General features: G+C 35.4%; 1 protein-coding gene across 4 annotated transcripts in view; it reads left to right on the forward strand.

Moving 5' to 3' along the window:
- Positions 1–2,777: 2,777 nt before the first annotated feature.
- Positions 2,778–13,352, forward strand: part of LOC131696152 (uncharacterized) — a 33,768-nt gene continuing 23,193 nt past the window's right edge. For all 4 annotated transcript variants that reach the window (XR_009306730.1, XR_009306731.1, XM_058984692.1 and 1 more), the window contains exons 1-2: positions 2,778–3,110; positions 11,038–11,134. Coding sequence is in view for 2 of the 4 variants with exons in the window: in XM_058984692.1 (XP_058840675.1) it covers positions 2,917–3,110; positions 11,038–11,134 (291 nt within the window). In the remaining 2 variants the exon portion in view is untranslated. The remainder of the gene's footprint in view (positions 3,111–11,037; positions 11,135–13,352) is intronic.

Consider the following 13,352-nt stretch of genomic DNA (forward strand, 5'->3'; position numbering starts at 1 on the left):
TTCAAATGTTTTGTCTAAACTAATTCTGGAAAGATACTCATTGTTAAATAGATGTTAATTAGTATTATACAAAGCGTTCAATGTACTGTAAAATTCGAGTAACCAAAATTCGTATAATTTGTGTCCAACTAGAATAAAAGATTCTGAAAACCTTCAAAACTGCTAAAATTGTTTTATTTCAGTGCTTTATCAATGTACAAAATGTTTCATCCATTTTAACACGTTGGAATATTGAACAATAAAAAAGTTGCGAGTTTTAGCTTAAAAAAATTTAAAATAATTGCCAACTAGTTTCACAAAAAATTGCATTTAAAATAAACAAACTCTTAAAAGTAAATTTGGTACATCCCACTCTAAAGGAAAATAAAATCTCGCTTGTAATTTATTACTCTTGCTCAAATCTGAGATTTATTAGTTTAATAAAAAAAAATAGACACTTTATGAAGCTTCGTAAAAATAAGGTAAAGTCAAATTTCGGTTTTTTGTAGTTTTTGTACCCAAAAACCGAACAATATACTCAAAAAGTATAACAAACCAGTATTTCATAAGTTTAGAGTAAAAATCATTTCAAACTAAAATGACTCGGTAGACTATTCTGGTTTAATAAGCGATCTACGAAAAAAGTTTCGAGTGATCAAAATCACCCCGATGATCAAAGTCACCCCAGTTTGCGGTACGTGAAAAGAGCTTTCAGTTATTTGTTACATACTTTTTTTTATAAAATATGCGGTTGTGGTAAGTTGGCGGTACTATTTACAGTGCAAAACTAGTCAAATATTTTTATTTCTAGAATTCGACCCAAGGTAGGAATCCTTTTCTTACGTATCTCGTCAATTTAAGAAACATTTACTTCGTCCAATCGTCTGAAAAATATCGAAAATTTACTTTTCAACATGAATCCTCCATCGAAGTCAAAATGCTGTCAAATTTAAATATTCGGTTAATATATATTTGTATTGAAAAGACATCCAGCACGTTCAATTATGATACCTAAAGCAATACAATTTCAATTTGATTGCTTATTTTTTAGCGTACCGCTAACACCCCGTACATACCGCCATCTTACTCCGAGGCTGCTGGGGTAAGTTGGCAAGTTTTCCGCGTCACATATGTTTGTCTACAAAAACAAAGACAATGTAACAACCACTTTGAAAAAAATCAGACATGGTGCCAACAGGCCCTTTTATGTAACGTTTTCTGTTTTGCACGATCTACCTAAACAAAAACGATAAAAAATGAAAACTGAAAACACCGCTAACTAGCCCCGGCCTCCCCTACAATAAGACGATTCGCTCACACAAAATAGCGAAACAAAAAACCAAGTAGCTTCTAAATATGTTTCAAGATCTATCAGTTTCTATTGGTTTTTTTGTCATTTAATGATCTTCTTATGAACAAAAATTTTAATTGACAATGATCTTAATCCCTTTCGATCAGTCCACACAATCCCTTATAAATAAAGGTAAATATATCAGGCGAGTAAAATCCAGGGCAGGCGAAATGGTTGCCCCCTGGGGAGCACCAGACCAGAATGTTTTTTGTGACAATTCGATCACCGAGCACTTCTTCGAATTTACACTTACGCGGTTCTTGCTACACCACAATCAGAGAAGTTTTCAAGCTGTAGTTGGAGCTGCAGTCGTCAATTGAGTGGATGAGACGAAATATTTTTAAATCGTCTGCGAAGGACCGAAGAGGAACCTTCAATACTAATTACATGTCATTGAACTAAAGCAGAAACATCAACGGGCTCAAAGTAGCTCCTGGGGCTATCCCGAACATAAAATGGTAATTTCCAATGAATACCATTATCTCTCGATCTGTAAGCTAGAATCTAAACAAATATAAGAACTATCGTTAATTTCGAATTACTGCCATTTCGACCATGTTATGCCCTGATACACTCTATCAAAAGCGGCAAATATGTGCAACTCTATGGAACCATTCAAAAATTACGTAATACTTTTAGAAGGGAAGGAGTATTATAAAATGTGACACGTTAAGACATATAGGGAAAGACGAGCAAGTGTTGCGTAATCTGTTTCAACTGGAGAAAACAATTGTTCTTAGAATTCGTTACGTACTAAAAGAGGAACTATAATTTATGAATTGTCCCTATCAAATAAGGGTAAATAATAATACAAACAATGACATCTACTTGATTTCCAGAAAGTTATGCGATCCACGTTTGAAAAGTGATAAATGTTCTCGCATTTTACGGCCCGCATGATATAATTTTAGTACGTATGTACTGAATATTGGTCACTACTCCCAAGCTTTCATAAGTGACACGAGTACATCCTCGCGAACACAATCTGTACAGTGCGGTAACAGAATGTCACGAGGCAATCTTTGTAAGATCATCCCGCTACGTATCGTGAATTATTTATCCTAACATTTACCTTACGATTAGCGAAAATGTTTTTTTATAAATAGGCTATCATACGGACACCAAATACATACATCACAAACTCATCTCCGTTTTCGTGACATCATCATAACGAACAATGCCTATCTGTAATACCGCTTTCTGCCCCTCAGCATTATGAGTATTTTTCGAACGATCGATCGATCGCAGGTACGTCACGCGGGAGCCCTAACGAGCAACCACAACAACCACCCCCATAGATATCAACGAGCGCTTCCGAGCAGCAAAGAATAAGCAGAAATAACCAAGAACAAAATAAGCTAGTGCTAATTTACATCGAATTAATAAATAATCACTACACATGCCTCATCTACGTTCAATAACAATCGATTTCACTCTGGAGTACCATTCATCATAGCGTCATACAATTCTACCACCCTCAGGTGAAATGTGTCCAGTTTACTGAACGTCTTCGAGTCCTCTCCTTATCAAATCGGACAATCGATTGATCTTAGTGCATCACACATCATCATCACTTAACAATCACGATGAAGGTGGACCGTTTCTCGATAACTCGCATCAGCAATCGCATTCTGGGAAACTTCAGGAACAACAATAAAAACAATAACAACCAGCATGCGGCTACTTTCACCATAAGCGGCAATTACAATGAAACGACGCTAGACCTTGATAATCGCACTGTCTCTTCGACTGATTCTGACTATGGCAGCTACCTGACCAGGTGGGTAATTCACGTTATTTCTATATATTTATGTTACCGATCGTAAAAATCCTATTTACAATGCATCATCGCTAAACGGTCTAGGTTTTTATTTCTCCTAATCTTTATTTGATGGGTTCGGAAGTCATTCGGAGATAATAAGCCGGGAGCAGTTAAAAGTTGGGTAGATTGTTACATAAGGGGCCGTACACAAATGACGTAGCTTTTTTTCGGCGATTTTTGATCCCTCTCTCCCCCCTCGTAGCATTTGGTCACAAAATTCTAACCTCCCCCTCGTAAATAACGTAGCATTTACCTACCCCCTCCCCCTCGTCCCATGCAAAGCGACCGGGTGATGAAAAAAAATTACATATGTTTTTCAATTATTTTAAATTCATGTCCTTTCAAAATGTTTGACGACTTCTATCAACATTTTCATTATAACAGCAAATTGCGTGCAAAATAAGCCCATTTCATAACAAATATAGTGTTGATAATTTTGTTTTGAATTTTAAATGTTAAGGGGAGCATGAAGACAAGTTCTCTCAGTTCACAATCGTGCAGCTACCAATGATTCTAAGAACCACACGTTCATCTAAATTACTAAATTTTGTTTGGTTGAATCCGAACTGAAAATTTAATTCAGCTCCAAACTAAGTCTACTAGTTAGCAACAATAGCTAACTAATGTAGCAAGTTAAATCCGTATACAAAATCTTTTCGTATTTTTGCGAACTTGTAATTCCGCGAATCGTAAAATTTACCTCATGAAAAACCGCATCAAAAGTTGAATTTAAATTCATTTCTCTTGGGAATGGAGGAACATTAAATTATTTTCTCTAAACAATTGGTTTTAAACATAATGCTACGTCGCACAACTTCTGACCCTACCCTCCCCCTCGTCACACTTCGTCACAAATTTGGTATACCCTCCCTACCCCCCAAAATGCTACGTCATTTATGCATGGCCCCTAAGAGTGTCTCGTCGTCTGCTTTTTTTTCAGCACAGCACATTTTGAATTTATTCTGTAACTTCAAATGCTGTGCAGTTTTTAAGAGGGATTGAAATTTTTTACAAGTAAGATATGTGGTCATTCGCTGGGTTTCCAAAGTTCAAAGAATAATCATTTGACAGCCTTGTTGAGTTGCTTCAGTCACATTTGTCTATTTTTAACGCAACAAAAAATAAATATTGAACCACCCTAATGACGATTTTTTGATATACCCTAATCAACAGCCAATTTTATTTTCAAGATTTTATAATGTCAAAAAACAAAGCCAGCGCACCAAAATTACTTGAAAAAAACTTATTTGGTCAACAACGATAAAAAATTTTTGAGTCTCCCTAATAAACAGTTAATTTTATTTCATATATTTTCCGATGTCAATACTTAATAAAAATTACTTGAAACCACCTTTTTCGAACCATTAGAAAGTGGCGATTGTGGTCTACAATCTCTTCTATACCGGGCCACACTGTGGTATGCGGTGTGTCCTGTTCTCAATCAATATTAACCCATTATTGCCCAACTTATTTTTCACGCGCATCACAAATTAAGTTTTCCGATCGGAAAAAATGATGTGGTCATTCCAGTATAATTATTTCTGTACTTAAAGTAGCTGATATAATAAGGGACAACCTGTGAAAATTTCAGATTGATCGATAAATTGGCTCTTGAGATATCGTGATCGCCGCGAATGAACTTTTCAACAAAATACAACTCCGAGATAATCGAGTTTTACTGTCGGTGCAGCGAGTCAACGGTCTAGCGTATCAAACACTACGCGCTGCCTACTAGTGGTCGATGGGTAGCGGCCTTTGAATAGCTGTAACTCAAGATGTAGTATTCCGATCTTAATGAAATTTTGAGAAAATTTTCCTCAGCGTATGTAGTTTCAGAATATCTAATTTACAAAAATTCGATTTTTTTCATCCTGACAAAAATGTGTAACCCCTTAAGGAAAAATTGATTGAAAACAAAACATAAACACCAGTTTAACCACTCTAACTTCTCTAAACATATTCTGGAAGAGTATATGAACAATATTAACTCATTGATAATGCCTGGTCTGCGTTATTGTTTTAGTAATAGGAGTTCTTCTTAGCACCTACTATATATAGTAGGTTGGGCAATAATGGGTTAATTTGATTCCTAAATATCATTTGTCAAATACACATAAAGGTAAAACTATAAATACAGCTAGTTTGGCATTTCAAATCTTTATTTTGAGATATTTACAGGTTTAGAGGTAATATAGGGTGATGAGCCTATTTGCGCCATGTTTCTATTATCACCCTACCCATTTAAAGCCGTTGGTTAGAGCAGTGTCTGCCATCTTTGTTCACCGTATTGAGTCAAATGGTAGCGCAACAATAGGGGCACTCGATTCGAGTTTTCATTGTGCTCAAACACGAGAAATTTACTGTTTTCAACGCATTTGTGTTATTATATTGGTTCTTAACAACGAAGCAAAGCGGTTGATGTATTTTTTTACGCATTCCATTGATTGTAAGGCAAGAAATTACCGAATTAGTGAGGCACCTTGCTTAATATGGTGAAAATAGGCTCATCACCCTACATCGCTTTGTTTGAGCTTCAGCAAACACTTCAGTTGCGTTAGGGGACAACACTTCATGTGCGACCGTTTGTGTTCATTTTGGTGTTGTCCCCTAACGCAGCGTTTGCTTCGGTCGTGGAAAAATTTTCATGAAAACTCGAAAATCTAAGTAAACAGTATTGTTCTGTGACTATCAATGATCAAATTCCTAGAACAAATGGATGCTCTAAAGATTGAGATAGAGCAGGTTTTTTGATAAAAACAAGTGTAGGTTAAAAATCAATATTTTGCTCTGTTGTCCCCTAACGCGACATTTTCACCTCTCAGAATTAAATGACAACCTGAAAAACAACGAATCCACAATTTTAACGTTGTGTTAGAACTTTTAAAGTATTCAATTCAGCTCTTTTAGCGTACATCGTAGGATTTTTCAAACGACGAGCTGTTAACAGTTGCATGATGCGTGCAAACGTTGTCCCCGAACGCGGGAATGTGCCCTAGATTCTTTAAACATGACATCAAATTTTGATCTCATTTTGCTATCCTTGTCTACTCTACGTTTCTTAGGAGAATTTTCTTTGTTTATATTTCTTTGGTAGAACATCAAAGTGAATACATATCTTCTTATCAAAAAAATTTCAACATCTCAATGAGCTTTCAATTTACTCGCACTGATAGGAGCAATAGTTTTCTGTTTGATATCATAGAACAATTTTCCTGCTCTCCAAGTTTGATTCTTTAACCGTTAAAACGACCAAAACGACAGCAACCTGAGTAATCATTTGCCGAACATCACAACATAAACTTTAGTTTTCAATTTATTATAAGACTCAGCTCGGGTAATGTTCGCACCAGGTATAGGAAGGATATTTTATGCCCAAATGGTCTTAACACCATAAAATGTTTTCGAAAATATTTCGAAACAGCCACGGTAATATTAAATTGGAAAAAAGAGCGAAATTCCAAGTCCCAAAAAGTCGATCTTAGTCATAAAATTTTTTGAGATAACATAAAATCTCGACGTTTCAGGTGTTTTAAAGATATTTGGCATCAAAAATTCTAATTCCATTTCTGAAATTTCATGAGGTCCCCCCTTTGAAAAAAATGTTCAATTCAGTTCTCTGGGAATTTCATATATAACGGGACATTTCACTCTATATTTCCGGAACCATACAAGCGATATGCACGAAATTTTATAAATGTCTGTGGGATTAATATACCTTTCATTTTGGACTAAGTTTAAAGAATATCGGCCCACCCATCCACAATGAACTGATGTGAGTTTGTTAATTTTAATAGGTGGTCACTTTCCCGGGGCACTTCCGGAACCGTCGATGGTGGTCAATGTAGTCAACGAAACTTCGGTAGGCCGTCAGGGGCTTAGAACTGCAAATGTAAGTTGTTTGACAGACATTTAAGCGGAATTTTTACCTTTTTTGCTTTCGTCGGAGTATCGGTTTGACTTGGAATTTACTTTGTGACCGCACGCCGTAACCGGAAGTCGGATCGGGATGAAATTTAAAAGCCATCTACGGGAATAAAACACTTTTCGTTTGAAGCCAAGTTTGGTTAGGCCATCTCCGAGAAACCGATGTGACTGTTATTTGGATACATCCGCCGGAGCTCCGGAACCGATGATGGTGGCGAATGTGGCCAAAGAGACATTGAATCGCTGTTAGTGACCTAGTACTACAGAGCCGAGCAGTTGTGGCCACATTTTGGAAAAAAGTCACGTTTAACCTTTGAAACCCATTATCCATTGTGTTTTGGTTGCAAAACATTTTGTTTTGTAGACGTTGTGGGCGATACTGTGTTTTCGAGTACACCAAGTAAATTTCCTATATTTTAAACACTCTGAGTTATTTAGAGTGATTTGTAATCTATTTCCCGAATGATTTTATTTTTCGATAGTGCGTTCAAAGAGCTTTCAGTATCTGTATAGATATTACATCTTTTCACGAACAAAAGTTATTTTTTGAACAGTTTTTATAAAATATGCGGTTGAGGTAAGTTGGCGGTGTTGCTCACAGGGCAAGTTGGCGGTACTATTTACGTTGCAAAAATAGTCATCAAAAATGTTTATTTCTAGAATTCACTCCAAAGTAAGAAAATCTTTTTCTTGTATATCTCGTTAATGCAGGTCTTCTGCACTTACTTTACTTCGGACAATTACCTAAAGAATTTCAAAAAATTGCTTTTGAATATGGGAGTACGTGTCAAAGTCAAAATGCCGGGGTATTGAGACTGAAATATAATAGGAAATGTCTGTTAATATACAGTTTTCTTGAAAAGACATTCAGCACGTTCCAATAGGACCTCTTAGGTCTTTTATTCTTCATTTGATTGCTAATTTTTTACGTATCTACACATACCGCCAACTTACCCCGAGGCCGGGGTAAGTTGACGGTTTTTCAGTGTCACATATTTTTGTATCTAAAAATGGAGACAATGCATCAAACATTTTAATAAAATTCAGAGATGTTGCCAACAGTCTGCCCTTTCATGCCACGTGTTCTATTTTGCAAGATTTACCACAATTGACCTCCTTTGACACCGGTTTTGCCTTACTAAGCCTTAACGCGGGTGTCGTCGTGAAAACTGTCGAATAGGAGTTGAGCACAGCTTGAAGCAAAATGTGACGTTGTTCCTGTTGTATATGATTCAAGACATGTCTTGGATCCTCCATCGCGCCTAGTTTGCGCACCGTGCATACCCAGACTCACTGTTCTCCATTCACCACTTTTTAAGTGTTTTATAATATTCACAATATTATTTGAAAAAGTTTGTTTACTCAAATTTTGTAATCTTTGTTAGAGAAATTAATGAAAATCCTTAAACATTCTCGATCTGCAACATACAAGAAGTCTTAAATGCATCTATTAATTTAGGAAGCCGCCAATGGCGCAGCCAAAAATTCGGTCTGAAGGGGGGTTGTTGATGATAATCGTTAATCTTTCGAAAATGCTAAAATTTAATGAAAGTTTTATAACTTATTGAAATTTCAGAATCATAAGTAGTCTAACAAATACCATTTCAGTCTACAAACGAGAATAATCAACATGGAATACCTTTCAAACCTCCATAGATTATTTTCTTGTATAATATGTCAAAGAATGTACACTTTTAAAGTGGAATAAATGTTGGAAAACTTTTCCAACAGTCAAAATCACTTAATTTCGAAACTATCCACTTTGAAGGTTTAACAACTTCAAAGAAGTTTTCCAACATGAAAAGCTCATAGTTTGATATAATATTTTTGGTGAATAAATCTCCTATAATTAATTATCAATCATCAAAAATAAGGTCATTTTATACAACTTTGTTGAAAATGTAAAGGCTACATGAATGCAGTATATCAAGATATAAATATATACTTAGGAAATTTTCTTAAAACCAGTTCTCTTAAATATAAGTTTCTTTTGTAAGCTTTAGAGACCAACACATTGCATAGGATGTTTATGTTATTATTTCCAAACATCAGAAGAGATTTATCAAATACACTAATGTGAGAATAACTTGTTTTAAAGGTTTTCTTTCGTATACAGTAATACCTCACTATAAAGCAACCTCGATATAAAGTAACTTTATTTTGAAAACCAAATATTGAAAAATATCAACTCATAATCGATTGTTATGGTGATAGTTGCATTTTAAATTATTTTGGACAGTTTTATTTACTTTTTCTTTGCACTAAAAATACCAAAATTTTTTCATTGACATAATTCTAAATATTTTATTTAATTAAATAAAACCCACACGACGAAATATAACAGTGTTCTATTTCCACAACATGCGACCGAGGTTCGTTCGTTTCTGGCTATCCCTCAGTTCATGAAAATTACAGGGAAAAATCTGATAAATTATAATTTCATTCCAATATAATTAAGGTTATTTATTCCCTGTTGGAAACCCCTTCTGGCTTAGTCTGGCCTAGATTTATCCATATTACTGCTTTGGACCTCAGAAATTTGCTGATAATTTCGTCGTACATATCTAATAAAAAAAAATATGACGCATTTCAAAGGCGAAAACGTTGAGCACGTTCCATTTGGTAGCAAATAATGAATTGAATGATCCGGTAACAACCAGAACTGGTGCGTTATGCAAAGAGTGACCTCTGTCGAAACCAAATACGTGTAAACGCACCCAAATGAAGGTCATATATGATTATTACGGATTCTACTAGATGATGCACTTTCTACGCGTTGCATTGAATTGTAATGTCAACCTGAGCAGCTAGCTGTACCTGTTATCGCGCTTCTTTGTACGATACAGCGAATAATGCCATTATTGACGATAAGACCCATAAGACAGATTTGCGCAAAACCAGACAGGTTGAGGTTGGAACTAGTATTTTTCGGATAAATCGTGCCACATGCTTCGGCAATCGTTACCATCATACCAATCCACGAAATGACACACATGATACATTCAATTCGGAGCCACCATTGCCGCTATTTGTTTTGATAGAATAATAAACCAGCAGGCGGAGGCTAGGACGAGCGCATGCGTTATTCATTAGTCGGCAACTTGTTTAAAAAAGCCGCCGGTATCTGGGCCGTGAAATGTCGCTATATTTTACAAAGATATAATATAATCTACAACAAGGTTTATTGTAATACATTTCTGTGCTTATTATCCTTTCCGGGACAAAAATACATTACTGATTAATCTTTGGTTCAATATCTTATCGACCACAGCGTCCGTGTCACATGTAAGGTCAAATAACGTCATTTCACTTATAAATTACTTCAGACGTCTAGTAATCTGATTCATTCTAATTACTATCGCGATTAGCATAAGTTGCAACATGATCGAAAGGCAACTCCATTTGTGATTAATTGCCGGTAAAATTAGATTGCAATTGCGTTCCAGAATTATGAATTAACTGGTAGTCTCCTACTGCCGCATTTTACATCCAGCATAAGCAACCCAATCTGACCGCTATCAGCTTGTAACTCTTATCGTATTGATTGTTATCCGGTAATCATGCTACGTTGCGTCGATCAGTGAATACTTAAATGATGCGAGCAATCTCGCAACACTTTCAGTAGTCTCAAGCAATTTACGATCCCATACTATTCAGTCGATGGGAACAGCTGCAAGTGACAAGACATTGTGTTTAGCTAATAATACGCAAGCAGCATTTTTCGATAGTTGTACGATTACCCGCGCATCCAACGGAAATAAAACAGTTCGGAAGAGTGCTCAGTGGAATTAGCATGCTTAATAAGAAACTAGGGCGGAAGAAAAGTGTGGTACTAGATGTCGGAACGGTGATGTGCAATGTAACTAGGTACAGATCGAGTACTAACTTTTATGAACTACATATAATGACTGATCGTTCAACCATATCGTATGAATGTTTTGATGGATTTGTGTGTTTTCAGGGAACCGTTGCCTCGTTTGGAGTACTATCGTACTTCGAAACGACGCATGAAGCGACCTTCTCTTGGCGAGTTGCACGGGGACCTCGATAGAAAACCGGTAAGTATATTTTACGATTACGTGAAAAATTATCTTTATGTTGTTAAATAGTATGGTGAACGATTTTTAACTGATTAAGGATTCAATCTGGCCCAGACACTGAATCTTTTCACGGAGAAAATCAGGATGAGCTAGAGCTTTCGGAATTTTTTGTGAGCATTCCTTGATACTACAATGTTGAACCATTCGTCGGTGTTTGTGTTCTAGTTAAATATTAGAATAATGTAGCGAATGCATAGCCTTTATAATATCAGTTTTTGGAATAATCAGAACCTCTGGACACTAGTGAATTAGTCGCCCTTGACAATGATCGTATGCAATGGCTGTTTTAAATCATAAAGCAATGGAAAATATTAAACTTTACGTAGCTGTTTCCAGAATATCAATATCGAATCAATCAATTTTATGTGGTTTTTTATCTAATTGAAAACGCTTCTAGTGTACCACAGTATGTGGTTTGTATGTGGCCTGTTCAGTTAATTTTTTGATCGAGGTCAGCGAATAAAAAAGGCGAGAATCGATCCGGGCATCGAACAGCCGAGTTCTCAGTAATAATTTTGGTAAACGATAACACACACTAACTTAAGTGAAATCTCGGCAATTTGAATTAAGTCAATCAAACGAAAATGGCAAATAATTTTCTTTTCAAACAGTCATACCTTTTACTGAGTTTGGGAATTCCAAAAACCACTATGTAAACTAATTAAAGCCTGTCCACGTTAAAATACGAATACCAAGATAATTTTACAGCAACGTAAATGGCGCATAATACCACAAACACAATAATTAAAATATAACAGAAAGCAGCTTGCTTCGATACTATTTCTTTTATTTGTAAAATTCACGAACTTTATATGATATACTCGCCAGTAGGTTGTAGTATTATTGTATCCTCAGATACGCTAGTACTTTGGAATAGTTTCCGCTTGACCAGTTCATTTGAGAATACCTTTCTAAAATAAAAACGCTATGGATGGTTAGAATCGTTGTATCACCAGCAGAGATATTCGATTTGTACGCAATTCATTTCAATTTATATTCGTGTGTGTCTGTCGAATACATGCAATCATTAGGTACTATCAAGGGGTGATTATCATATAAACGGTCAAAATCATAGTGAATCTTTGCGCGTGGTTAAAAAAGTTTCCATGTAAAGGCTTAAAGTTCTTTTGTTTTAAAGACTTTATTATAGATATGCATAAAAATATTTCGTTAAAATATCGACATGGTTTTTCAGTTGACATATCGGCCTTGTCGATTTTCATGATACTGATACCCAATTGAAGGTAATTTCACGATCTTCAATAAGCCTATTTTTTTATTTTTGGTTAAAACAACAAAATATCATTTTTTTACTCATTTTTAGATAAAAATTGCTTTAAAAAACGTTTATTTTTTTTATTTTTTTAGGTTTACATTGAAGAACTTCAAATTACCTTTCTGTTGCAATCAGAGAGGCCAACTTAAAAAAAACATGTAGACTTTGCTCGTTGATATTTCCCAAATGAACAAATATATTTTGAGCGAAAAAATTTAACCCTTAAAGGCGCAAACCAACTTTTTTCAAATTTTCTGAAAATTATTTCACAACTTTAATACGTTACTATGATAATTTTGAGATGGTTTTCGAGATGTTGTTTTAAAAACAACATTGCGCATTTAAGGGTTAATAAAGATTTCAAAATGAACAAAAAAGTTTAAGTCCTTATATGAAAACTCTTTTCTCACGACGCGCGAAGATTCATTATAATTCTGACCGTCTATATGATAATCCCCGCTTAACATCAACACGGCTAAGGGACCATTCATAACTTACGTAACGTTTTGTAGGGGGCAGAGGATGCGAAAAATTGTGACATATGGGGGAAGGAAAGTAAGCTAGAACGTTACGTGACATGTTTTTTCAAAGAATTCGTTACGTAATAGGAGAGGGAGGATAGTGACAATTTGTTACAAGGGGGGATGGAGGAGTCAATTTTGAGCAGTTTGCGTTACGAAATTTATGAATGGTTCCTAAGTTAACCCATTCATGCCCATGTTGTTTGTGAAGAACAACGTTTTTAAACAGCTATAACTTTTGGTTTAAGCAAGAATTGCTGCCATAAAGAAGTAAGGCTAATAAATGTGACTATTACCTTTCATTTGAGCACTAATAGATACAAGTATTAGCTCTAGAACTGAATTTATTACAATTAACCTGATTGGATTCCGATGGAGC

This window comes from Topomyia yanbarensis, unplaced genomic scaffold (assembly GCF_030247195.1).
Source record: "Topomyia yanbarensis strain Yona2022 unplaced genomic scaffold, ASM3024719v1 HiC_scaffold_8, whole genome shotgun sequence".
Taxonomy (NCBI): Eukaryota; Metazoa; Arthropoda; class Insecta; order Diptera; family Culicidae; genus Topomyia; species Topomyia yanbarensis.